General features: G+C 38.4%; 1 protein-coding gene across 2 annotated transcripts; it reads left to right on the top strand.

Moving 5' to 3' along the window:
• Positions 1-98: 98 nt before the first annotated feature.
• Positions 99-27,831, top strand: LOC144640930 (inositol hexakisphosphate and diphosphoinositol-pentakisphosphate kinase 2-like). 2 transcript variants are annotated; one of them, XM_078499995.1, is made up of 21 exons: positions 99-180; positions 1,545-1,767; positions 2,945-3,183; positions 9,438-9,783; positions 10,951-11,112; positions 11,957-12,264; positions 15,296-15,475; positions 15,895-16,191; positions 16,821-16,965; positions 17,593-17,708; positions 18,439-18,505; positions 19,068-19,215; positions 19,867-19,931; positions 20,835-20,920; positions 21,779-21,851; positions 22,391-22,518; positions 23,404-23,518; positions 24,192-25,218; positions 25,975-26,124; positions 26,842-26,958; positions 27,562-27,831. In XM_078499995.1, exons 2-21 carry the CDS (start codon positions 1,612-1,614, stop codon positions 27,786-27,788), a joined length of 4,152 nt encoding a protein of 1,383 aa, XP_078356121.1. In that variant the 5' UTR covers positions 99-180; positions 1,545-1,611; the 3' UTR covers positions 27,789-27,831. The 2 variants fall into 2 exon arrangements, with proteins under 2 accessions (XP_078356121.1, XP_078356128.1); XM_078500002.1 differs by having other exon boundaries at positions 125-180; positions 1,550-1,767.
• The last annotated feature ends 39 nt before the right edge of the window (positions 27,832-27,870 follow it).

A 27,870-nucleotide genomic window follows, 5' to 3' on the forward strand; every position in this document is an offset into this window, starting at 1 on the left:
GTCATTTGCTGTGTCTCTATAAAACGCGCCTTTTGATTCGATAATAAATGAGCCAATCGCAAACATTTTCACATCAACGCAGTCGTTAGTGCTGTGTAACCGCGAATAAAAACATGGCGATCGATGTTGTTATTTTCTTTCATTAATCGTGTGGTGTATAAACTTCTCCGTTAGTCGAAGGTAAGTAGGCAGATGTTGTGAGCTGCTTCATATTATATTCATAGATAACAATCCTATTGACTTGTATATCTGATTATCGTTCCTCCATATGTAAATTGACAGTAATTAAGCTTAACTTAATCCCCCCTTTTTGTGTTCAATGAAAAATACTCACGCTACTCACGCGATGCGTTGCAGCAAGGAGCGCATAGCGCAGATTGTACTTTCAACATTATATTATACGTTTCCATTCAAACGCCGATCTTGTAGCTGCATGCTACAACTAAGTAACATGTATTAAGATACCGACCCCAAGGAAGGTCATTGGATATTCCAAGGGGGTGGGGGGTGTCAAAAGCCAATCTTCGTAAAGAAAAGTATGGGGCTTAAGGTGATTCCACGGTATTGCATTGCGCATCCTAGCTGCGCATAAGTTTTCGCGTCATTTAGCGCGCGCACGAGCTTGCGCGCGCACAGAACACTACGAGATTCCCTTTAGGCTAAGCTCGGTAGGGAAATATATGGTCATTTTCTCTTAAACGAGCACGGTGACCCCCATTTTTTAATGCAATAATTTAAATGTCATACGGTTGTCTACAATATATTGCAATTTAAAGAAAAGTTTAAAATTCTACATTGAGATATTTTAATTTTAGTGCCGTAAAAAGCACGTTTTAAGGTAGTGCCGTTAACGTGCGCACAGAGCAAAATCTTTAATTTCTTCATTATCTTAATTCCTGTACAATAAGAATAGTTTTTAATATAAGATCAAAGTCTATTTTGTTGAACTAGACTAATTTTTTAATGCAAAAATGATTTTTCTCGAAACAATAGCAATCCCCATTTGGATTACTAGGGTTCCTAATATATACCTCGCGGGCCGTATATTTACTATAATGCCATCCATTTTACACAAAAACTAGCGCGGTGACCCCCATTTTTTATTTTATTTTTTTAATCCTCATAACATAATTGTAACCTGGACCAAGTTTCAGAAAATTTTTAATACTCCTTCTATTTCAGTGGAATCACCTTAACTGTAATTTTCAGAGGGGTGGGGGGATTCAAACCAAAAAAACCTTCCATGGGAGGGGTATGGATATTTTCTGGAACAACACAATTTATATTTACAGTTTTCAGTGCATTGCAAACTCTGAAAGTCAAAATCCAACTGACAAATGTGTTTTTCGCTGCCGTCAATCATAATTATGGCAACAGCCAACAAACCAACCATCTACCAATCACAGCCGACAGATGTGACCTTCTGGAGCAAAACCCCGAACCCCCCTTCCCCCCTCCCTCAAGAAGGCCAAGTCAGGCCTACAACTCTTCAGAAAGCTGGCTACGCCCCTGACCCTAATTTGCAATTAATCTTACTCTTGCAGAGCAGTTACACAACATATTTACAAATGAGAGAAGATGGTTTGTAAATAACAGTTGTCAATCAACATCATGTCTGTGGCTCACCTTGAGCTGTTTGAACAAGTGGGTGATTACCCAACACCTTTCAACAGACATGATGAAGAGGATGAGGATTGTGATGAAGATGACGATGATGAAGATGAAATACCTAAGATCAGGATTGGCATCTGCGCTATGAGTAAAAAGGTAAATCACATTATATTAATTAAGTAAATAACCACTTCAGGCAGCTGGTATTTATATTGGAGGATAAAGCCTGAGGATGAAGGATTCATTGTCCAAAAAATGAACAGTTGGCCGAGAATGAAGCTTTGAGAGCAACTGTCAAATTTTGAGGAAGCCAAAAAGGGGTAAATTATTTTATAATCCTTCAATTAATTTCCAATGCGCTTTATTGCCCGTAAATAGGAGAAAAATTACAGTAATAGTCACAGTGTAACTGCAGTTGAAATGAATGGATGGTTTACATAGTTTTTTTTTAACACTGTGATTTGGTTAAAAAGTTAGACCTGAAAAGGGGACTTTGTTTGTTTGTTTTGTACTTGTCGATAAAATTGGGGGATGGATATCAAATCAGACGGGTATATTGCCTGATACCTGTCATCCAGTTTTGTACCATGTGATGCGTTTTGTGAGTGCACATGAAAATTAATTGGTGCATTATAACGACAGATATTATCCACAGCTTAGGATATACCTTATTGTTACTTATTTTCGCGGGATTTAATTTTCGCGATTTTCGCGATTTTCAAAAAATCGCGAAAATTTAAGACCCGCGAAAAAAGGTTCTCGCGAAAAATAACAACGCGAAATTTAATACCCTTCTATATAATTCGTTATGAATATTCAACGTTGCCGTCAGTTAACTACCTAATGACCTTGGTACAGTCGTCAAACTAGCTCTACTTTGTTACAAAGGAACATGTTAAACTGTTTTTGAAGTTTTGTTTTGTTATATGGTTTTGTTCAATGCCATTGGAAACTGTTGCAGTGGAAAATTAAAATCAGTTCCACCAATTTTGAGACTTACTGTTTGTTAATGTAAACAAGTATTTTGACACTTTTCGCGAAATTAAGTTCCCGTAATCTTATTTTTTTGGCCAAATCGCGAAATTTAAGTCCCGCGAAATATGGCCGTTCAATTTTCGCGAAATTAAGTGCCCGCGAAAATAAGTAACAATAAGGTAAGTGCAGGACTATTGTGTGCTAATCTGACCATTAACAGGTCACAAAAATCCAGTTTTATTAACATGTGCTGTACATTGAAGTTGTTCAGCTCAGATAATTAAGAGAATTAATTAAAAGTTAACCTGAAAGTTTAAATTAACAAGTGATCAGACAATTTGCAATTATTTTTTTTTAGACTAAATCTCCACCAATGCAAGAGATTCTGAATCGGATGTCTGTGTTTGATTGTGTGGACATCTTTGTGTTTCCTGACGATACCATCATGAATGTCCCTGTTGAGGAATGGCCCATCTGTGACTGCCTGATTTCATTTTACTCTAGTGGGTTTCCACTTGAGAAAGCTATTGAATATGCCAAGCTAAGGAAACCTTTTGTTCTTAACGATCTGGAGATGCAGTATGCCCTAATGGACAGGTTGGTTGACCTGGGATTACAACCTTTTAAAAATCTCAGACTGCGTTCCTGATATTTCGTTGGCTGAGAAAAGGAGTTACAGTTATTTAGTATATAATTTATACCATACAAGTTAATAGTGCTTTTTGGCACGCTGATTGCATTGGTTAACTCAGAGGTTATTAGCAAAGTACTATATACCTCCGAGCAGCTAAAGAGAAACAAACTGCCTTCGCTTGTCGCTTTGTTTACCGAAAATGTTTTAATTTGGTCCTTTAGTTACTCAAATGTGTGGTACATGTATATACTAAAACAATTATTATTCACCTCAGTGTTGTTGAATGCGGTGGATATTTACCTCCACTTCCGTGAATAATAATTTTGTTAAATAGTTACTAAAATTAATGGTAGAACTTCAATTGGTGAAGCCTTAGGTAGCTTTTTGTTTATAGTGATTTGGGTAAATAATTACTGCTAGAATTGTTGAGAAAACTGACAATTGAATCAAAATGCTCTTTATCATTTCATTTTCATTTTATTTATTTATCCCATTTCAAAATTTTAAATACAGCCAGTGTATACAAAACAACAAGAAAAAGAGAAATGAAAAAGGACAAGAATATAGTAGGCTGATTAATTTTATACCCTTGATTTAATTACATCTACCGGTAGTTTAGGATAAAAAATGTAAAGTAAACTTAGTCCTGATCACACAGGTCATAACCCAATGCCCATAATGTGGCAGGATACTACTGGGATCTTAGAAGTGACTAATTGAATTTTCATTAGTGGCAGAGCAGGATGTTTTGGTTTTGTAGAGCATTTCCATCAAAAAAGCAAAATATTATGTTGATGGACTATTTAGAGGTTAAAGCAATTGTAGTATCATACTGTCAGGACTGGGCACTATGCCTGGGCACTATGTCACTGGAAAACTAGTTACGGAACTGTCTCACCTGGCTCACACTTACATCTTCGCATATCGTCCCACATCGGCTGACCTCAAAAAGCACGGAATTCTCAAAAACTTACGAAAGAACAAGGACATTGTAATTTTGCAACCAGACAAAGGAAACGGCGTAGTAGTTTTAGATAGAACTGCGTATGATAGAGGTATTTTAAAAATAATCAATGATACGTCAAAGTTTAAGCCCCTTAGCAATGACCCCACCCTAAATCGGGAAGGGAAATTACAGCGTTTTCTCAGGGATTTAAAGAAAAAGGGCCATTTAGATCAAGAGGTATATGACGCCATTTATCCGAGTGGGTCACAACCTGCTAGGATATACGGCCTACCCAAGATGCACAAACCGCGGGCGGCCAACTCTACACCTCCTTTTCGTCCAATTGTCTCTTCTATTGGGACATACAAATAAATAAATATAATGATAATAAGTGAATAAATAAATAAAACTATATAAGTCAGGATGATGAGATAAAATCTAAAGTAATTATTATATATACAATATGCTGTACAATAAATGAGTCAATACTACTAAAATTAGGTTAAAAGGCCCGAAAGGTCAATTTTCATTATACTATTTTTAAAGGCCTTAAGAGATCTGTTGGTTTTGTACAAATCTGGAAGTAAGTTCCACAGCTTTGGCGCTAGGCAACGCCACGATTTGAGGCCGTTGGTGGTGGTGTTGACCCTTGGCTGTTTCAGGATGTCGGTTCCTCTCAGATCGTATCTGACGTATCTAAAATCCAAAAATTAATATGGTCAATTGAATCACTTTGTCCAAATTTGCAGCAATGCAGGCAATGATAGGAAGCAAAAGCAAGCCAACACACACGCAGGAAGAGGAGCCATTAGAAGATCTATGTGTATCTATTTGTTCCAGTTGAAGGAATCTAACAGTCACTCACATCAATGACATGCTTATCAGCCTACGCCTGGATATGCAGGATGTTATGGCTGTTACTGAAAAGCACTATGGGAAGCTTAAAGCCATTTGCCCCCTGCAGCCCACTAGCATAGAAACTCCAAAGAAGGGAAGGGGCCAGTGCTACCCGTAGGAAAATTCACAGCAACACTCACTCGAGCAACAGCAATACTCACTTGAGCCTTGTATGGACATGGTTAAAGGTCAAGGGGCACCACATTGCTAAGTCGTCAGGCCATCAAACGTATGAGTCTTGAAGAGTACCACCGAGACCTGACCTCAAGCATGCCACTAACCATCATGAAAGAGAGTTGGCAAGCAACAGTCGACCTGGTTGAGGAGTACAGCAAAGTGTTTTCATGTTTAGGAAAGTTGGGAGTCAACATGAAAATACACATAGACTTGGAGGCAACAGGCACCATACAGAAACAGAGAAGGAAATCCCTGCTGTTCAAACACCAATTTGATCAGATTCTTAACAAATGCGAGGAAATGGATATCATAGAAGATTTAGGAAGTGAGCCAATGGACAGGTGCAGCAATGGCATCCTAACACCAAAGAAAGACAAAAAAAAAAACATAAGGGCAACCCCTGGACATGTGGGATGCCAACAAGTACATATTGGTTAAGAGAACTGAGGACTTCACTAGGTGGTGCCAAGTATTTCTCCCATTTGGACGTGAATGGTGGGTACATTCAGTTGGAGCTAGCCGAAAAAAAGCAGGAAGCTCCCCACATTTTTCATGCATAGGGAGCTAAAACGACTTAAGAGATTGCATGTCAGAGTCAACAGCACAGCAGAAGAGATCACAATAACACAAGAGCTGTTAGCGTTGATGATGACATCCTAGTCTTTGGCACAATGCCAGAGGAACACAACAAAGCATTTAGGCATGCACTGCAGCTGTGGCATACGTGTAAGCAAGGGATCACATTCAGTTTAAAAAAGAGCAGGCATAACATCCAAGCTGTAAAGTTCTTTGAAAAGAAGTTTTCAAGTGAAGGCATATCGCCAGACCCAGACAAGGTGGCAGCTTTAGAGGCAACAGGACCCCCACAGTCAGTACCCAAGGTACACTCCCAACTGTTCTTCTTTTATGGAACGAATGCCAGCTACCACAAAGTCAGTATGATCCTCTGGGCAAGCAGTGGAGACCGGTCAAGTATCATTTAAGAGCATTTGCAGACACCGAAAGCAGGTACTCACAGCTACAGGAGACCAAAGCAGTTGAGTGAGGCATTTTTGCTAATCAAATAAATAATACCCAGGTTATGGCACCAGAGACATAGAGGTCGATATCAATCACAAACTGATGGTATCGTTACTGACACACTACAGAACAACAGCATCACTCGTCATAGTGGGGATGCAGGTGTGCCTTTAAGGGGCAACAACTACCTTAATTAATTATGTCCTTGAAAGAAGATGGGGTTGAAGAACAATGGAGCAGACTACAACTCTCAACATCCAGAGCTACAGTATTGGTTATACCAGAGAGCTCTGTCAGTGGAAAGCAATCTGAATTGAACTGAGAAAAACCAAGGGAGAGTTTAAGAAGAATAGAGGGACTGAGGAGGAGTGAGAGGCCCTGAAAAAACACAGATACACAATAAACACCCGCGTATAAGAACCTAGAATTTTTGGGTTCAGGCTGAATGGGTTCTTATATTTTGGGATAGTTTTTCCGAAAACTCAGGCTGATTAGGTTCTTAGTAGGTTCTTATTTGTAGGAGTTGTCATGATAGTGATACCATTCAGAGAGCTACTGTAGTACTAGTATGTCATAATGGTTGAACATTTGTATTTTAAACCGCAACAGTATCATAGGCTACCATATTTACATGAGCAAAAGTCAGGGCACTCTACAGATTCTCACCTGCGATCAGGCGTTATTTTTCTCGCGGCGGAGGGGTCAACGGAAAAATGAACGCCTGATACAATTACTTGTCGAGACGTCTGTAAAAAGTCCAGAATCTGGACTTTTTTTCTGATTGGCCAGAAAACAAAAGGCAGCATTAGAACTCTATCCTGATTGGCTATTGGAGTTCAAGTCTAATTTCCGGTCCAAAAATATCGCACGTAGACAAAAATTGGTAGATGATTGTTATCATGGCGGGTGTTGAGCGCAGGTTGAGCGGAATGAAGTAGAAAGCGAGTTCTTCTAGGTTTTAGAAAATCTCTCAAGAGTTTTGTTCACAAAACATTTAAATATGAACAAAGGGAGTGTACTCAACGAATAGTTTGTGAAAGAAAAGATGTTTTGGCGGTGCTTCCGATGGGATTCGGTAAGAGTGTGATCTATCACCAGTGGTGTCGAAGAGTATTAGACTGTCCACAGCCCTCTATTTTTTCGTGTTTTTCGATCGATGAGCGCGCGGTGAGAACGGCGAGAGAACTGGACGCCAGCGCAAAACGGAAGAAGTAAGACCCCGCGCGCTCGCGCTTCGCGCTAACGTCGTCTGCTTTTTTGCGTTGAAAAATCGAGAGGCTGTGGACAGTCTAAAGAGTATTACATCACACCACCAAAGACGCCAGACCGTGCCAGTGACGAAAACTACGACCTTTAAATGACTGACCTGAGCCTTACACAAAATCAGCCTTTGCAGAAATCAAATTTTAAAAACCATCCGATCAGCTCGTTCAAAAGGGTAATTCAAACACATGTTCGTGAGAGTAAAAATATAATTTGAAGGCGCTAATCACGCTTATCTGATGGCATCACCGACATTCTCGACGACGTTGACAGATATTTTAATAAGGGGGCGGCAGGCGACTTGACAAGTAATTGTATCAGGCTTTCCTTTTTTTCTCCTTCCCTCCGCCGCGAAAAAAAGAAAGCCTGATCGCAGGTTATACAGATTCAAGTCCCAAGGCTGCACCAGTATAATTTTATACAGTATTTTATACTCTGTATTTAAAAGATTTCCAATTAAACAAATAATTTTCATGGTGTTTCTCAGAAATTTCACAATTTCTATCAATTAAAATCCAGTATTTTGGCTACAAAATAAGAGTGTTTTTTTGTATAAGAACCTATTGTTCTTTGCCAGCCTAAATAGGTTCTTATATATTTGGGTATTAAAATACCCAATTTCAGCCTGTAGGTTCTTAAATCACTAGGTTCTTATACGCAGATGTTTACTGTATGTGTTTAAAGGGAAAGTACCCAGACCTGTAGTATTGTACAGATAGGACTGGGCATTACGCCTGTTGTATGCTGGGAGTTCACAGGCCTGGTTGCTTTGTTGTTCTAGTTTCAATGCCAGCATGATAGTCATTGTCGATCGTTTCTCAATAGCATTAGCAATGCCATTTTTTAACCCAGGGGGGGTACTCCGGCTTGTAAATGACGGGGATGATCGAATGGAGGCAAAACCCAGGACCCAAAAAAATCCCCAAGTCTTCCGACATTACACAAAAAAATCCCTGGACCAAAAATAACCCCCCAAAAAATCCCTTGGCAAATTACCCCTAAATTGCCAGGAGGGGCAATAATATAACACAAAGAAAATCATAAAAAATTGCACGCTCGTGTTTGTTTATTCATCATACCATAAATACACCAAGGCCGTGCCAAGGCACTTTAGTCCGTTTTTAATACCCAAAAAATCCCCTATTTAAATCAAGTCACCCAAAAAAATACTTGCCAAATTTTCCAACCCAAAAAAATCCCTGAATCGAAAATTTCAAACCCAAAAAAATCCTTCGATCATCCCTGTCATTTACAAGCCAGAGTACCCCCCCTGGGTTTTTTAATCTATAGAAATTCCTGAAACACTTATTATGATGTTCTGTTTTGTATAATGTGGATAGATAGATAGATAGATAGACAACTTTATTTAAAGAGGGTAGCACATAACAGAAATTCTGAAAAACCTGTGGCCCTCTATTTTTTTAAAAAAAATTACAATTTCTAGAAATATGAAAACTAATTAATTAATCTAAATAATCTAATTACAAAATTTAAAAACTCTAAAATAACAATAATTAATTTAAAATACAAATGATTTGTATACTACTTCTAATTACAAATATCTTTAAAAATGCTAAAAAAGGAAAGGATATAAGAAAATATGTACATGAGTTAAAATAGATCAGGCTTTGGTTTCAGAGTTTAAAAAATGTTTTTTAAGTGCAAACTTAAACGACCCAATGGTGCTCTTCTTGCGAACGTCCAGGGGAATTGTTATCTTATGTTACGCCAGACTTGACTTATGGCCAAAGCCCTAAGTGGGCTTTGGCCAGACAGCCAACAAATAATTTGTGAAAGCCATAAAACATGCTGGCCACCATCTTATTTCTTACTTCTGAGGTACTAGAGTAAAAATTGACATAAATCTGGATGCTTATGTTGACACATATTGACACTGCTTATTCCTCCTTTTAGACCAACAATGTACAGTCTTCTGGAGAGTGCAGGAATAGAAACGCCAAGACACGCCATATTGCAAAGAGATAAGGATGGAAAACCCATAAACACAAAATTTATTGAGCTAGATGATTCAGTGCAAATTGGGGATGTGGTGTTCCAAAAACCCTTTGTTGAGAAGCCAGTGGATGCCGAAGACCATAATGTGTATATCTATTTCCCCTCGGGAGCTGGTGGTGGGAGCCAGAGATTGTTTCGAAAGGTTGGAGACAGAAGTAGCGTGTACTCACCCGAGAGCTCTGTGCGAAAAGAAGGGTCCTACATCTATGAAGACTTTGTGGTCACTGATGGAACAGATGTGAAGGTAAACAAGGCATTGACCGTCATTGAATGAATGAAAACTTTATTTACACTCGGGATTATGAGGCGTGTTAGGCCTCAAGCAAGTAATGCTAATGAAACCGAGTAGTAATTACCAGTAATCAATAAACAATTTTTTTCCTTACAGGTTACTTGATATGGTGTGGTAGCTCACTAATGTTTGATCAATAGCAAATCATACAGTTAACCAGACAATAAAAATTAATGTCTTTATCATATACAAGAGAGATCAGTACAGTTACCAAGCTGAACGTGAAAAAGATCTGCCATACTGACAACATTTTAAGAACAGCCTGAAGAAGATCAGTAAAACTGATTGAAATGTTGTTTTACAAAGTTTCTTAACCTCGGAAAATCCCGAAAACAGTTCAAAATTTTAGTTGATAAATTGCAGTTTTAATTGAATTTCAGGTCAACATGACTTTAAACTAGTTTGATTCATTTTTCTTTGTTCCAGATTTATAAACATGGCTACAACACTCGAAGGAAGGCTGACCTCCATCTACCTAAACCCAAGCTTAGCCTTAGCAAGCGTACTTTTAGATTTTCTGGCACAGCCGTTTTTAACTCACTACCTTTAAAAATCCAACAAGCTGTATCACTCTCCTCTTTTAAAAATCTTGTCAAAGCCCACTTTATTCATAGCACCTAATTTACGATATTTATCTTTTTTATATACCAGTTCATGCTTGTAATTCGTTTTAGTTTTTAAACTCTTTTTATATAACTATTTCAATTACTAAACATTAGCTTTTAACTCTATTTTTATAACTATTTTAAACAATTAGGAATTTTATATTTTTAGAAATTGTATTTAGCAGGGCCCCTCTGGAGACCAGCCACTGTGCTGAATGGGCCACCCTGCATAAATAAAGTTTTACCTACCTACACTACGAAAAATACAAATCAACAACTGTTGTGAATAGAAGGCTTTTATTAAAATAACAGGTCTGGTCACTTACTCCCCACAGAATTCTGGGGAGGTAGCGTGAGCTATGATGAAGTCACAGGTGGCTTTTTATCTCAGATGGCAAACCTTATAGGAGGAATTAGCTGCAGATTAGACGTCCTTTTGGAAAACAATTTAAACCAGTTCACAGTTAGCGCTTTAATTGATTTTCTGCTAATTTAACTTAACCATTGTTTGAAGGTGTACACAGTGGGCCCAGAGTATGCCCATGCTGAAGCACGAAAGTCTCCATCACTTGATGGAAGAGTTGAAAGGGATAGCCAGGGAAAGGAGATACGTTACCCAGTTATTCTTGATCAACACGAGAAAGAACTGGCCCACCAGGTGTGCAAACTGTTCAAGGTAAGGGGCGACATTGCAGCTTTCTGTTAACTGTTAACCCTTGTTACAATAATTGCTTAACATAGGTGTAAACATCTTGAAGAAGAAAACAGCTTCAAGTAGTCTGGATGGGAGAACTTGGCACAAAATTAAAGTTCCAAGAAGAGGCAAACGTTTCTCCAGACACAACTTCATCAACAGACCAGTTTTTAAAACCCATTGAAATGCTTTTCTCTGACAAGGAAGAATGATACCTATTCTCTTGTTTGGTATGAAAATATACCTGCCTAGTTAGAGAGACGCACTTAACGTTAACCTCTTAATTCCAATTCATTAAGAGCGAGTGCTCATTTGGACTTGTTTCTTCTTGTACACATTTGCTTCTGCCCTTTTCTCTTGGTTTAGCTTTGTCCTTACAATGGTAAATACATTGTCAAGCAAGCAACTTGTGAGAAGAAACACAACTAGGAATAATGGAACTTGCTGGAAATTAGAGAGTAAAACTCAAATATGAAGGGTACAACTGCAATGTAATGTGCTACCAATATCACAGAATTTACCCATTATTAAGAAAGTATAAATTATTAACTTTTGGAACTTGCAACCAAAAATGGTTAATAATAAGTCGCATATTATTTATTTGACTATGAATTTCGTTTTCTTCAAATCTGCTTTGGTTGCTGTAAAAAGCTGCAAAGATTTCAATATTCAAGCGTAATAATCGAATGCAGAAATTGTGGCATAGAGCTCATTAAACAGTATGACACTGTAAATTTATTTGGGTCTGTCATGAAACTTCGTAAAGCATGGTAACAACGATCTCCTTACTTTTTTAATTGACATATCATTTTCTTTTTCCTATTAGCAAACAGTTTGTGGTTGTGACTTGCTACGCACTCCGGGCAAGTCGTATGTTTGTGACGTGAATGGTTTTAGTTTTGTCAAAACATCCAAGAAGTACTATGATGATGCCGCACAAGTGTTGATGAGTCTTGTTGTACAAGAACTAGCTCCTCAGTTGTACAAACCCTACAATCTAGATGTGCAAGAGGAAATTCCAGCTGTTGAAGCTCTGGAAGGTACCATGCTGGAGCTAAGGTGTGTGGTTGGTATCATCAGACATGGTGACCGAACTCCCAAACAAAAGATGAAAATGGAAGTCAGGCACCCAAGGTGAGAGAGACATTTAGCCCCCAAATATAGGACTATTCTCATTCATAATTATGATGCGGAATTCAGAAGTGCGTGGATTACATAACCCTGTTTGTTTATAGCTAGTTGCGTTAGGTAATGCTTAATCACCATGTGCATAATCGCCATATTTAAAGATCCCTTTGCTTTGTTTCGGGGTATTTCGAAAGAGATATGCAAGCCAGGAAGTCCGGGCGAATTTTCGACCCTCCCACCTCCCCTTCGGCGACGTAATGCACAGCAATAGTGCTTTCTCACCCAGTCGCTCATTGCCTTGGCCACAATCCTTTTTCATATCTTATCCACAAAGTCAATGAGCAGCATAATAATTAATGAGTGAGAATGGTATACAATTCTCACTTATCTAAATAAACCAGAGTGAGGAATGTCTGCTTTCCCAGCATAGTTCAACCTACTTGTCAGACATTTCAATAGCTGGCAAGTCCTATACTTCAGTGGCGTTCTTAGGTACTGAACCCCTGTGCTGTGTCTGAGACTGTTTTCTATGGCATGTTCAGTTCCAGCAACGCCTGGTTAAACTACGCACTTCTAAGATAGAACATATTTGTTTGATTTTAACTGAATTCCAGCTAAGGTGTATCAAGAAACTACCATCTCCAGCTTTTCCTATTCTATGACAGAGATTATTCAGAAAAATTAAGCAGGTTTGGTAGTTGAGGAGAAACTAGACATGTTGTAATTTTTATTCACATCAGTATATTTGTTCAAACAAGTATTTTTCAACTTGAGCTGCAAGAGTTGCTGGGATATTCCCACCACAACCTTGTTTCCAGACCTTTAAAGTTATCGAGTTCAGATCGCCATGACTTCCGTGCAGCATGTCTTGTTTCTCCTCAACTGGCAAACTTGCGAAGTTTATTCAGGTCGAGGTTGGAAACTTTGTATCGAAGTTCGCAATTTGATTCGCAAACTCAAAACATAATTGCCAACTTCGTAACAGAGTTTCCAATGTCCCAACGAACTTCGCAAAGCGGGTGGCCAAAATAAACTGAAATCAACTGTAATGTTCATGGCATTAACTTGTATGTAATCGACCTTCTTTGTTACTACGTAACAACACAAGGAAGGAGACCATGGACTATTATTTGAATTATTTGAGGCTTTAATAATGATAGTGCTACATGTTACCAAATCATCCACTTGTTCAGTTCTTAATATAAATTGGCAGGTATTTGCAGTTTTTATAGGTCTGGGTAAATAAGTTTTAGGTACAGGGTGCATGATGAGCATAAAAACTATGTGGAATTGTCTATTGTGAATCGGTAGCTTACTAATCTGCTATCTGCCAGCTGAAATTGTCAACCAATTTAAGTTCAACCTTGAATATAAGAGGGTTCGTTTTAGGTCACATTTAAGTTTGGATCTGGTGAAAGTGTAGTTGGAACACATAGCAATCGACATTCCTTTCCACAGCTATTTTAATTAACGTTGTCCGACCAAAGCTTAAAGACAAGACCGATAGGTAGTATGGGTCGAACACGAATTTGCACGTTTTCTTTCTCTGCAGGTATGTGGAACCAAGGTAATTTTAGCCACACTTAATTGACGACGACTTTTAAAAACTCCAGTGAAACGACAGTGAAAGAAAACTACAGAAAAGGCCTCATGGGAGGAAAACAAATAAAAACTTGTACATTTCCTATAGGCCAATATGCAAGGTTCCAGTGAATACCCATACCACCCTTCAGTCTTGTCTTTAAGCTTTAAGCTTTGATGACACAACGTCAATTGAAATAGCTGTATGGATAGAGGTGTCCCAGATTCTTTTGTCACGAATTGTAAATAATAGGCGTACGGGCCGGGGGGGCTGCATGGGGGGCTGCAGCCCCCCCCCCCCCCAAATTTTTGGGCAACTCAGATTTTTTGGGCAGCAAGAGAAATTTGGGCAAAGCCAGTTTTTAAAGTAGTTTTCTTTTTTTTTTCGAAAAGATAGATATTTTCTATTTTAACCTGAAGTCGGCGTGGTTATTATTTTCTTGACAATGTGAGACCAGATTTACTAACAAGATTTACCCAAGATTCCTTATTTCGAGAGGCGCTGTATCTTCGTAACTGTAGGACGTAAATTTCCGGCGGCCACCATTTCAAGTAGAGACGTCAGTGAGAATCGATACATCCAGAAAGAACGTGGAATCTAGTGAGATGTTAAATTTAAAGAACCAGTGAATGGACAGTTTGATGAATGCACCAAAGAAGCGTTGCTTGTACGTGGAAGCCAGCAGTTATTATGAACTTCCTTTTCTAAACGTTATAATATTTCCTTTAATAATGGACACAATGATGGTCACTCAATTTGGGAAATTTATATCACGGTAAAACACGACCCTGATAAAGAAAGCTTCTCCCGCGTTGCTAAATTTTACAAAATCGACGGCGAGATTCTGAAAACCGAGCAGAAAATGTACGCGAGTTTTCATCGTTTGCGCGGATTAGGCTACATGACTGTTTCAGAAATGCTGGAGACAATGCACGAGAATGTTCTATTTGATATGTCTCCAAAGTTTTCTTATGTGGTACATATCCTCGCAGTGCATGATACTTGCTACATCGTGTTCTGCAGAAAGATCATTGTGTGCATTGCGCAGATTGAAAACTTACCTCAACAGCACCATGGGGCAACGTGTCAGTAACATCGCACTTATTAACATTGAAAGGGCATATGCCAAATCTGTAGTCAACAATGAAAAGATCGTATCATTGAAATCTTCGGCCGTCGAAATGGCAGATAGCTATTTCTTTTAAGGTGATTTATGAGCTCATATGATAAATTCATATGCAAGAACTGCACGAGAATATTTTCTCTTCATATGTAGGCCTATGGTAGCTTATATTAGTGCATCGCAGGACCCTCGTTTCTTCTCGACTTTTTCGTAAAAATTTGGGCAACTTGCGATAATTTTTTGGGCAAATGGTTCACCGTACGCCTATGATTGTAATAGCATATTTTAGGTTACTTACAGTGCTAGAACTTATTGCTAATTTCTACTGTCAGATTCATTGAACTGTTTAGGAAGTACAATGGCTTTGATGAACACAAGCTCAAGTTGAAGAGACCAACTCAGTTGCAGGAGGTGTTGAATATTGCCAGGGATTTGCTTGCGGACATCAAGGAAGGAAAACCAGTCTTTGAAAAGCCAAACAAAATCCACCAACTCAAAACTGTATTGGAAATGTAAGCTCCTCTAAAATAGGAAGCAACAATTCTATATATTGTGTGACCAGCAAAGGAGTCGGGGGGTTGGTTAAATTATCTTCGGCTTGGGCATCTAGGTCTTCACAACGTGAAACATTTCCATCGTTTGCATGGTTTGAACATTCAGAAGTTTAGATCTTACGAATCCTGGTAGTCAGAAACTTATTTTGCCAATGACTCTGAATGATAATATTATATTATATTATATATTGTAGACCTAAAATACATCCCCCACATTCTTATAGTATTATTGATCTTATATTTATATATTTATAACTTCTTCAAGAGTTGCTGCTTATTTTGTGCATTCTATGTGCCATAATTAAAGTTATTTCATTGACTGGTTAGTTAGGTAAAACACATCTGCAAAACTTTTTGTTGTCTCGTTTTTCTGCCAGGTATGGTTATTTCTCTGGTATTAATCGTAAAATTCAATTCAAGTATCTTGGAAAACCTCGAGATGGAATAGATAGTGAGCAAGGAGAACAAGACGTGAAGAGAAAGGAAAGTGGAGAAGCCAAAACTCAAACAAGAAAAGAGCCAAAGGAGAATGAGGAGGCTGATCAGAAAGGAAGGGATGACAAGCTGAAGGTTCCTGTTGACAAAGATCATTCTTTGCTGCTAATTGTCAAGTGGGGCGGAGAATTGACCATGATGGGAAGGGAGCAGGCATTAGAGCTTGGTCGTGCGTTTAGGTATTAAAGACATAAATTGACTCAACTATTGTTAACATAGTGAATACACGAAAGACATCATATCATTCATTTCATCAACTATTATTCTTCTATCTTCTCAAGACGACTGTTGGATTGTGGCACAAAGCACTAAACAATAAGTGGATATGAATACAATAGGCAGTGAAGTAAGGCCTTGGCAAAACAACGTTGATCCCTGGCTCTCAGAATTCATTCACATCTTTTTAAATAAAGTATGCAAAGCAGTCCCAATTCTAGCTCGAGCTCTGTTTGCGACTGAGATATCCTATAGAGATTGAAGCAGCTTCACATTTAAAGCATTTTGTGCCTGCTGCTTAATAATTGAGAGAGAATAGCGATTCTTTGCGGTGTAAAAAATCAAAGAGAAGTTATGTTGAAGGAGTGTACTGTAACGGTAAAATTACTTAACATTTGTAGAATGTGGCATGTTTTTGGATTGCGGTGTTGCTACAGAGCTGTGTAAGCTTCTAGGTTGAGCCGCTGTTCCTCAATCTCGATCTGCACCTATTTTTTTGCTTGTGCAATTTTATATACATCATATCTGTACATCTATAATTTTACTACAGTCTACGCCCCTATAACGTTACATTCTTGTTGTTATTAAATAGGAGTATGTACCCTGGCAGCCAAGGGAAATACTCCAAATTGTCAGGTTGTGGTCTACTTCGACTTCACAGCACATACAGGCATGATTTGAAGATTTATGCATCAGATGAAGGACGAGTGCAAATGACAGCTGCAGCATTTGCAAAGGTATAAATTACTTCATGGCACTCAAAGGACATTTAGTTGAGGGTGTATTGCAATGCAACATTATCAACATCTTGAATCAGCCAAACTTTCGTAGTAATAAGCTGCGTTTGAGTCATCTTTTGTTGTTAAGTGCTAGAAACGCTTGGCCCAATGGTTAGTGCGCTGGACTCCAGATCGAGCAGTCCAGGTTCGAGTCCTGGTTGGGGCACTATGTTGTTTTCTCAGGCAAGACATTTTAATCCCATAGTGCCTCTCTCCAGACCACCCAGGTGTATAAATGGGTATCTGCTGGGGGTAACCCAGCGATAGACTAGTATCCCATTCATGGGGGAGTAGAAATACTCCTGGCTGACAATGATGCAGAAACTGGAATAAGCTACGGCCTGATGAGCCACTTGGCTCGACAGCAGGCTTGATTGATTGATTGGTTGATTGATTGATCGATTGAATGATAAAAAGAAAATAGAGATAAAGAAAATCAACTAGGGAACCTATGTTTCTCGATCAATAGTTCTACCAGAAAGATCACACAGACTTACTTTTCTAAAGATTATTTGATGTTTTAAGGTTGGAGCTGAAAGCATATTATTCAATTGTCTGCCTACATACTTGATTCATTTTCTGTAGGGTTTTCTTGCACTTGAAGGTGAACTTGCACCTGTTCTTGTACATCTTGTACGGAGTGACAGTGACACTACAGAGATGCTAGACACCTCAAATGACGCTGCTAAGATACTTGGAAAGTAAGTCCGAGCACACAACTGCACACTGTTATGACTAATAAAATATCATCATTGTCGAGTTCTTAAAGGGGCTTTGTCAAGGATTTTAACAATTTTCTGAACAGCCAAAATTTATATTTGTGTTGTAAGAAATCTAAAAATAATGGTTTCGGCACGTCTTCAAAATATCGATGGTTTGATCCCTCACAGCAAATTATGGTTATATCTTCCTTTAGATGTTCAAAGATAATGATTTACATGGGTTAAGTTGGCTACCACTAATTTCAGAGCAGTTTAGACCAAAAATCTGCAAAATCCTTGTAACGTAGCCCCTTTAAGCTTTAAACTTAAATTCTGGCGTTGTTCAGTTGATGTTACGATTAGTGTTAACACTGGATGGACGCACAGATACAAGACACTCACCAATGTGTCTGATAATTCAACCCTTGAGTGGTCTTATCAAGTACAATTCCATTTGGCAGTGAATTCACCCTGTAGTCTATCATGGTTTTTATCTCATTAAACGTTATCATCTTCCCTTAGTTTGTGCAGAGCAAAGGAAGCACGGTCTGTTAGGTGACAAAGTCACAAACAGAGCAAAATTGGGTGATGACAAACTGATCTCGTTTGTGTGTTAAATCAGAATCCGAGAGCTTAATCAGGCTACTATTATTAGTACTGTTATTCTATGGTCTACCAGTTGGCCAAAGTGAGAGCGCTCATTGTTACAGCAACCAATTTTCCTTTGTAGGGTGAAACACAGACTTCATGAAATGCTTCACTCTAATGAAGATTTCAGGGAGGCAGATTTTGCCAAGGTTTGTGAAGTTTCCCCCTTTCTTTTGTCTGGAGTGTTTTATATTCAAGAGATTTTAGCCGGTGAATCTTAGACAGTTTGCCATCTATGGTACATTTGCATCTCCCCCTAAATCTCTCTACCATGGCCGCACACTTAACCTGACCTAAAGCCAGTGCTTTTAAGTATGTTTTGCAGGGGATTAGGGGTGGCACAGTGGCGAGAGCGCTTGCCTCCCACCAGTTTGGCCCGGGTTCGATTCCAGCCTGGCACCACATATATAAATAAGTGAGTTGAGTTTGTTGTTGGTTCTCGTCCTTGCACCGAGGGTTTTTATCCGGGGTACCCTGGTTTTCTTCCCAAACCAGCACTACAACTTCCAAATTGATATTCGATGCACATCCTAACGAGCTCCTGAGAGCTCTTTTGTGTTACATAGGTAAATAAATTGCATTCTAATTGTGCACGTAAAATTGGTCATACGAATATATTTTCAATGACTGATCAGTAGTCATCTTAACCCACACTCAGGTTATTTAGAAAATCAACAACAACAATGGTCTTTTTATTTGTAAATATTATAGCTTGCGCCAACAAGATGTAATTCAGTGATCAATGCCATGAATTATGTCAAGAATCCTTACACAATGTGTGAGAAGATTTATAACCTGGTGCAGACTCTTACAGGACAACTGAAGGAGTTGGTTGCTCAGAAAGGTTATGATTCAAGAGGTACGATGATCACAATCAAAGCATTTCCGTTTCTAGTGTAAACTTTAAATACATATAGTGTAACTATTGCGAAGGTGACTCTTTACATCTGTAAGACTTTGAACAGAAACCAAGAAAGTATAATTAAAGGACCCTAGTCAGACTCCGCCGTTTTCGATGCCAAGTTGTATGGTGAAGCGAAATGTTATTACACTGTGCATTACTGGAAGTCTGTTTAATTACCTTTAACAGTTTCACAGTGATCTTTTTCGTTTAGACACGCTCCGCGTAAAATATAATACCAAAACTCTCATATGTAAACAAGAACAAAGGCATGGCTGAATAGGGTCTGACAACAACGAACCAACAACGTTTCAGATTTTGCAAACCAACTTAACTATTTTGGCCCAACTAACCAATCAGATCAACTTACAGAGGCTAAGCAGTTTCATCTGGTAAAACAGTTTTCACAATATAAGTGTCTACCGGTAGAGTACTGCTAAGGATGTCAAAACGTCAGTCTTTAATCTTTATTTTTTCAAGACTTTTTTCACTCAGGCGATTGCACTAAAGAGCGTTATTATTATGCACAATTAAGAATAAGACCTTCGTTTCCCGTCCTTGAGGATAATTTCTCATGTGAATGCATTTTCCCTTGTTCTTGTGACGTAGATCCATTTCTTTACCAAGATGAAACACTTGAAATAATGATACACAGATGGACAAAACTAGAAAAGGTAACTAACGTACATTAAAAAAAGTGTGGCTAAAAAATAAGTAACTGTCTGATTCGCATAATTACCATGTTCAGTCTGTTGTTATGACCTTCTGTTGGTTCCAGGGCTAATATTTAACATATATCCCTACCTGGCTGAGCTTGAGTAAACATTTCAACTACCAGCACATTAGTGTGTTTGCCAAACTGACCCCTTCAAATGCTGATAACTGATTGGACGAAGTTTAGCAATCACAACTATTATTTTTTTGTGTATGTCATCAAATACTGCAGATGTTTTACGTTTGATAGTTCTACATAATTATTGGTTCTTTACGTCTTAAAAGACAGTCTTAGCAGTTTCAGGTCAGTTAGTTTCTTCTTGCATTGCATCCCCAGGGGGGTACTCCGGGATCCAAGTGACGGGGATGTGCGAAGGATTTTTTTGGGGTCGAAATTTTCGATTCCGGGATTTTTTTGGGTAGGAGAATTTGGCAGGTATTTTTTTGGGTGACTTGATTTAAATAGGGGATTTTTTTGGGTATTAAAATCAAACTAAAGTGCCTTGGCGCGGCCTTGGCAAATAAGGGGTAATTTGACTAGGGATTTTTTTGGGAGTTTTTTTTGGTCCAGGGATTTTTTTGGGCAATGTCGGAAGACTTAGGGATTTTTTTGGGTCCTGAGTTTTGCCTCCATTCGATCATCCCCGTCAATTTGATCCCGGAGTAACCCCCTGGGATTGCATCCATCGTCTCTCATGGCTAATCCTGCCGATGTTTGAGCGGCAGGGCCAGCTGCAATACTGGCAAATAAAGGCGTCTGAAACGGTGGTCATATGACGCACTCTCTCTTTTCTAAGAGATAATCTTCCACATAATAGGGTTTATTAAAAATTACATTCCAACATTGTTTTGCGATCTCGTAGGATTTCAAGCTGAATAGTGGGCAGTTTGATATAAGTCTTATTCCAGATATCTACGACTGTATCAAGTATGATGTACAGCATAACAGGTTGGTGCAGGGTCTACATTTTTATTAGACAGTCACATTCAGTTAGTGTCATTCAAGCGCAATCCGTTTATATTAATGTGTAGTCATACACTGGGTGAACAACAGTGTCACTGAAGATTGGTCCGTGAGAAGATTGATTTAAATGTAATAGATAAAAACTAAATCTCATGAAAGCAGATATGCGTGCCACTGGTACGAGAGTGACCCAAATTGAGAGTAAAGAAACCGCTTTTAATTGCACCTTGTAACAGTGCACTGCGCATGATAGAAAAGTTTACAGTAACTTTTGAGTGAAGCTGCCTGTAATCAAACCTTGCAACACACCACTTGAAATTGGATGATGTAGATTACACCCTAAAGTCATGAAAGCGGATATACATACCCCTGGTGTGAGAGAGACCTAAATTGACACTAAAGACATCGCTTCTAATCACGCCTTGCAACAAAGAAATGGGTGCCAAAACCTCAATGTCTTCATGATCACCAAATGCACCATCTTGGCCGATGCTCTTAGGAGTTACAACCAGTACCAATAAGATTGTAGATATGCATCCGTAAAAGAAACGTTGACATCAGTTATCCAACTTCCATTTGTGTCAACCTACTTTCTGCGTGGTTTTAAAGACTGAATGAATGTTATAGTAAATATGTAAATGTGTACTCCTTGTGCACTTTTCTTCCTTTACTAAACAGGAATTAGAGTGATCTATCAATGTCAAGCCTTCCGTGATGCAAATTAATTTTGTTTGCGGCTTCTCCTTTTACGTGACCCCTCCCTTGTACCTTTTACAGTCACTTTAAGAACTTTTGACTGTATACACCTCAAACTGGGTTGTTTTATTCTATTATCAAATTTAGTCAGCTGAACCTGAGTAACAGTCTGGATTTGTACAAGTGTGCCAAGGCTTTTGCAGATATTGTTATTCCGCAGGTGGGTCAATCAGTCAAACCTGTAGAAAAAGATTGTTTTGCCAGTCATCACACATTAATCACTTGACGTTCGCATTTTCGTCAGGTGGAAAGACTTTGTACTTCTTGATTTTACTTTTTTGTTTGAGGAAATTAATTCATTTGAAGGATTATCTTATAAAAACTAAAAACTCTTGTGGTGCTGATCCTTTCACGAGAACTTTGAATAACAGCCAGTCACATGACCTGTCTTTTTCTGGTGACTTAGCAATTGAATCTTGTAAGTGCCAGTATTAACGTACAAGTCCACTTCACCGATCTACATTAAATTCTTACAGATCGCATTAAGAGAGAGGCATTATCCATTTGCTTGGTAATCAATTCTTTAACGATCATAGCCTATCTCTGACGTATAAGCACAGAGCTGTAAAGTTTTCTGTTCCTGTTGCCTACACCCTCTCCTTCCCTTTTTATCTTTAATGCTACCCAACAACCATTGATATTATTCCTTATTTCCTTCCCTCGAATGGTTTCAATTAAGTTGGGCTAAATATCTTTCAGGAATATGGAATTACAACAGATGAGAAGCTAGGCGTTGCTCAAAGTGTGTGTGCAAGGCTCTTAAAGAAAATCAGAGGAGATCTAAAACATGCTGACACATCAGACATCCATACTCGTCTAAATACCGAGTAAGAAGCAGGCAATATAGTAAATGCATGTACAGTTGTACGAAATGCACCCACAGTTCAGACTTGAATTGCTGCTTAGAGCAATGTTCAATTGAGTGTCATAAAACCAAAAACAAAGTAATCACTCTGGCCAATCACAAAAGACACGGACAGTGAACCAATCAAAAGTTGAAGTAATAACATGTAGCCGGCATGATGCACAGGAAAACATGCACGAGGAAGTCGTGATTGATTTAAGTTTTCTCTTTCGGATTGGTCGAGAAAGTGACAGGGGTTTTTAAACCAATCACTGGGCGGTTAGCCTAGTAATGCAAAACCAAAGCAAATGCGAATTACTGTAGATACGCAAGTTAAAACGGCTCAAATAAAAAAAAAAAACAGAGACTTGCATATTAAAATCTCTCCTAGACATAAAAGAAGTGGCTAGATAGGGAGAGTACATTGAAATGTTGCTGTTACAATGTTTTCATGAGCTTGGAGAAACAATATACTCTTACCTTACACAACAGGTGAGTGGTCGTGAAACAGACAACCAGGGTGTTAATATTACATCCCAAGGAAGCACTGTGCACCGATAAAACAAGTTACAAGTTTGGTACCAATGTATCTCAGAATTAAGAGATTTCTATACCTTAAGCAATTTGGTTGTTATATCAGAGATTTTGCATTTTCAAAACATTGGCCTTTTTTGTTTGAAACGGAATTAAAACCGACCGAAATCATGGAAGAATGTTCTCTCATTAGATATCTTTGTATCTTGGCAATGTATGTGTTGCTAAGCTTGTTTTGCCACGTTTTAGTTCCCTTGACAGTATATTAGATATAAAATAATAGTTTTAGATATGATTATCTTCGTTAGTTTGTTACCGTTTTGCCTACTTTTAGCTACCTGCAGTGCGTGGAAGCTCCTCATCGTCATGTTCGGACAAGATTGTACTTCACTAGCGAGAGTCATGTACACACCGTGGTGAATGCTCTTAGATATGGAAAGCTTTTTAAAGTAAGTCAGTGTTCATGATGATGATGTTCCTCTTTTTAATGACACTGAATACTTCCATAATTGCCCCACATCACCACTGTCTCCTCAAATAAGACCCAGCATCCTAAGTGTACCAACTAAATACATCCTCACTCCTTAAAGTTACAGTTTCAGTGAAAACCTGATGTTCCTTTGGTTTGCAAAACATATGGTCAAACCCAGTGTCCTCACTCTTGATCCACCCGTATTCCTCTGTCAAAGCCTTAATATGGACAGCACCCGCTTTCAGTGTTACGTGCAAAGCGGTTTCCATCGACCTCCATCTTTCAAAGTGCTAAACAAACAAGATGGATCAAAACCTGCCAATCACAGCCCACTAGCATGACCTTCTGAATTTGTGGAGAAACCAACACTGGTATGCATCAGTTTTGATTGGCTAATTACAAATAGCACCTTGAAAGATAATGTTGAAAGACGAAAGATGGCGTCGAAAGATGGATGTAGAAAGATAGCTATGCACAAAACACTGAAAGCGGACGTAGACTAGGAGTATTTTGAAGACCGTCTCATGTTTCATCGACATCTGAAGTACTTGCCTAGACAGATATGGATTGTAGGGTTTCTTATTATTTTGTAGGTGACATTTGTGTGTTTTGTTCATGTTGTTACTGTTGCTGGTTTTGATACTCTCTAGGATATTCCAGATGACCAGTGGCAGAGAGCTGTAGAATTCTTAGCAGAGGTTCCCGAGCTTAACTACATGACTCAGCTGGTACTTATGTTGTATGAAGATCCTAAAGCTGATCCTCTCTCTGAGCACAGATTTCATGTAGAACTGCACTTCAGCCCTGGAGCAAAGACTATGGATGATCCAGAGTTCTTAACAAGTACTACTCCACCAAGGAAAGCTAGTGTAGACGATATTATATCTTTTTCTGCTAGTACCCCTACAAGTGACATAGATGTAGAAAGTGCTACTAAAATAAGCACAGTTGATGAAAATGCAGTGGTGGATAGTGGCCACCAAAGTGAGGATATGTCTGGTAGTGCTGTTAGTGAAGATGCATCTTTTTCTGATCTTAACCCATCATCAAATAATTCTCTTACAACTGCAAGCACAAATCTTGAACAGTATAACACTGTAGAAAATACACAGAATGGTATGACAGAAACTGTTAAATGGACCGTTGGAACTTCTCAGAGCCTAGAGTCCACTTCAGCTCAAGAGGAACCAGCAGAAAGTGAGGATTTTGAGCCTTATGATGACACTGTTTACACCGGAAATGAGCTTCCACGATGTGCAATTGGTATTGATGACTACTCTGATTCTGCGTTAGGCGCAAGCGTGGACGGCAGTGCTGTTTCTTCTGGCATGTCCATTGATGAATTACCTAGAGAGGAAAAGTTGATGACCAGACAGCGGCACAGCCTCAGTGAGAGTGAACTAACACGATTTTGTGGCGTAACAAGTGATAAACCTGAATGTCCCGTTAAAAAGAAAGTCACGGGAAGCAGGAGATGCAAATCTGAAAGTGACTTTATCACAAATTTTGCAACTGCAACGAGGGAAATTTTACAGAAAGAAAAAGAAGGCCGAGAGATAAATTCAGTTACCTGTATTGTGGAAGAAGACGCATCAGAACCACTCATAAGAAGTGGCCGACCTAAGTCACATTCCGTTTCTATGATAGACAACTTAAAGCTTTTTAGAGATTCACAAGGTATGGATAAGTTGCTTTGTTTGGTTGGTGTATGGAACATAAAACGGTACAAGGTATTAGTGTCTATTAACTTCTCAAGTATTTGGTGGGCTCTAAATGCATCTTTGAAAAGTGAGAGGACTGGTACAAAAACCAAAGGGAAGCACAATAAAGGTTGATAAGGGATAATTTTGTTTCATTTTTCCCTAATTCAAAATTGGTGGCTTGCAGAGTGTTAGTTAAACGTTGTAGGCACCTATAGGTGATTTGTTGTGGTTGCATTGTTGCTTAGACGCTGCCACAGAAACATTGTCGCGTTATCACGTATCATTCAAGTATTTTCGCAACGTTTTAAACTATTTTTATATTTATTTTGTTTTTATATTGTTATCGTTATTCCTGTAAAGCGCTCTGAGGTTATTGAGGATATTGGCACTATATAATTATTATTATTATTATTATTATTATTATTATTATTATTATAATTACTACTTAATGATTGCGTGAAATAAAGTTATTGTTATTATTATTATTAGTAGTAGTAGTAGTAGTAGTAGTTGTATTATTATTAGATTATTATTATTATTATTATTATTATTATTATTATTATTATTATTATTATTATTATTATTATTATTATTATTATAGTTAACATACTCTTTCATCACATCTTGACTAATCAAAAAAGGGTTAATTGATCACATTTATCTCACTTCGTTTACTATAATTGTTAAGCTTTAAACAGCACATGGGTAACTTAAAGTTCTTCATCGCCAGAAACGTTGAAACCTCCAGATGCTCCCAAACGAAAAGTTAGCTTTGACGTAGGGCATAAGCAAGGAGTGGATGAATTGGATGGTCAACAAGTGAAGTCTGTCGAGTCGTCTCCAGTAAAGAAGAGACCTCCAACAGGGAGATACAGTACTGGTAAGGAAAAGTCATGGTGTATATATACGTCCAAAAAAGTATAGTATATATCATTTAAAGTAACTCGTAGTCAGGTTTGATGCAAAGATACATTGTAATTATCAAGGGTCGTGGCTTCCATATGCACACAAATTACTGTTTACTGTTAAGTGAGTCTTAATGCAACATAACAGGAAGCAAAACCACGCGTTTCTTGCCGCATTTGGCACAAGTTGAGTGTTTTAGCTTTGTGATCTGATTGTTTTAGTGGTTCGTCGCATTTTTGTAAACTGATTACTTTGGTTTTGATATTATGGCAGGCATTGCAAAACACTTGATTCTTCGTTTCTAAGTCTTGCTCTGAAAAAAGCTCTAAGCCAAAAATTTACTTACAGATACACCTTCATACGCTTGCCATTTCTTTGTCATGCTGGTAATTTACTGTTTAACCGTGAAATTGATCGATGATGACGCCTTAGAAGTCAGATGATATTTACACTATCAGTGTTTTCTGCTACAAAATTGAACAATATGCCCTGTATCTCCCCTCGGATGACTACTAGCCTTGTAAATAAATTTGGCTCCCAGGTTAAAAAATAAAATGTTTGTGACTTCCAACCCACTCTATAAAAACTGAGCTGCAAGACAATGAGGTCATGTTAATTAAGGTAGGAATTGGATCTACTACCAATATTTCTGTAATTTTCATGTTTTGCTGTCTTTTGTTTCCCGTTGTAGGGTCTGCAACGTCTGCCATTCGTGCCCTGAGAAAGCTTTCCTACGCCATTGAACGTCCTTGGGTTGTTAGGCCGTATTCCGTTACGCACAGCATGAAGAAAAGTCGCAAACCACCAAGTGAGAACATTTGTTTTATTAGCAAATACTGAATGATCATGTTATAACTTCTCACAACCTAGGCATTTCTTGTTAAACACATTGTTCTCCATGAGAACTGACGAACTTGATCATTTTTTAAGATTAATAAATAGTTCAGTACCGTAAAGCGGTAACTTTATCCCTATTGTATTGCTACGTACTCAAGTAGACAGGCGACGAAAATAAAGACAATCATGAACTAAAATATATCTTCTCATGCCATTAATTAACAATTCACCAAAGTGGAGGTGAATAGTGGTAGATATTTTCCCAGCCGCAAAGGGGCCAGTTAAATGTCCACCACATTCACCGACACTGAGGTGAATAATTGTTTTAGTATATACCACACAAGGTGAATAACTTGTGGACCAAAACAACACTTTCGGTAAACAAAGCGACGCGCGAAGGCAGTTTGTTTCTCTTTAGCTGCTAGGAGGTGAATAGCACTTTGCCAATCAACTCCGAGTTAACCAATCAGCGCGCGCGAAAAGCACTATTCACTTGTGTGGTATATACTAACATTTTTTCCCCCAACATTTGGAACATTTTTTTGCCAACATTTGGACATTTTTTTGCCAACAGTTGCAGAATTTTACGAAGATATGACCAAAGTGGAATCACTGAACCCCCTTCGCACGTTACACAATGCAGTGCCTCTGAAACAGATGGACAGCTTTTTTGACAAAGTTACAGGTCAAAACATTGAAGTCCTTGTTCCGCCAGTGACTGCACCCTCGAAGAACACTTCTACTCCAGAGAGTAACGTTGCAGACTTGTTAACTGAGGCAATCAAAAAACTGGATTCTTGACAACAGTGATCTGTCAATGTTACGGGTCTTAAATGTTGAAAAATTTTAAACTAATCTTTTTAAGTTTGTTACGAGTATGGTT

This window comes from Oculina patagonica, chromosome 2 (genome assembly GCF_052425735.1).
Source record: "Oculina patagonica isolate OP01 chromosome 2, crgOcupat, whole genome shotgun sequence".
Classification (NCBI taxonomy): domain Eukaryota; kingdom Metazoa; phylum Cnidaria; class Anthozoa; order Scleractinia; family Oculinidae; genus Oculina; species Oculina patagonica.

Bases quoted from the DNA above. Each gene is read 5' to 3' on its own strand.
- LOC144640930 (XM_078499995.1), top strand. From the start codon at position 1,612: ATGTCTGTGGCTCACCTTGAGCTGTTTGAACAAGTGGGTGATTACCCA. The intron at 1,768-2,944 runs GTAAATCACATT...ATTTTTTTTTAG, and splicing joins TCTGCGCTATGAGTAAAAAG to ACTAAATCTCCACCAATGCA. The intron at 18,506-19,067 runs GTTTGTGAAGTT...TAAATATTATAG, and splicing joins GGGAGGCAGATTTTGCCAAG to CTTGCGCCAACAAGATGTAA.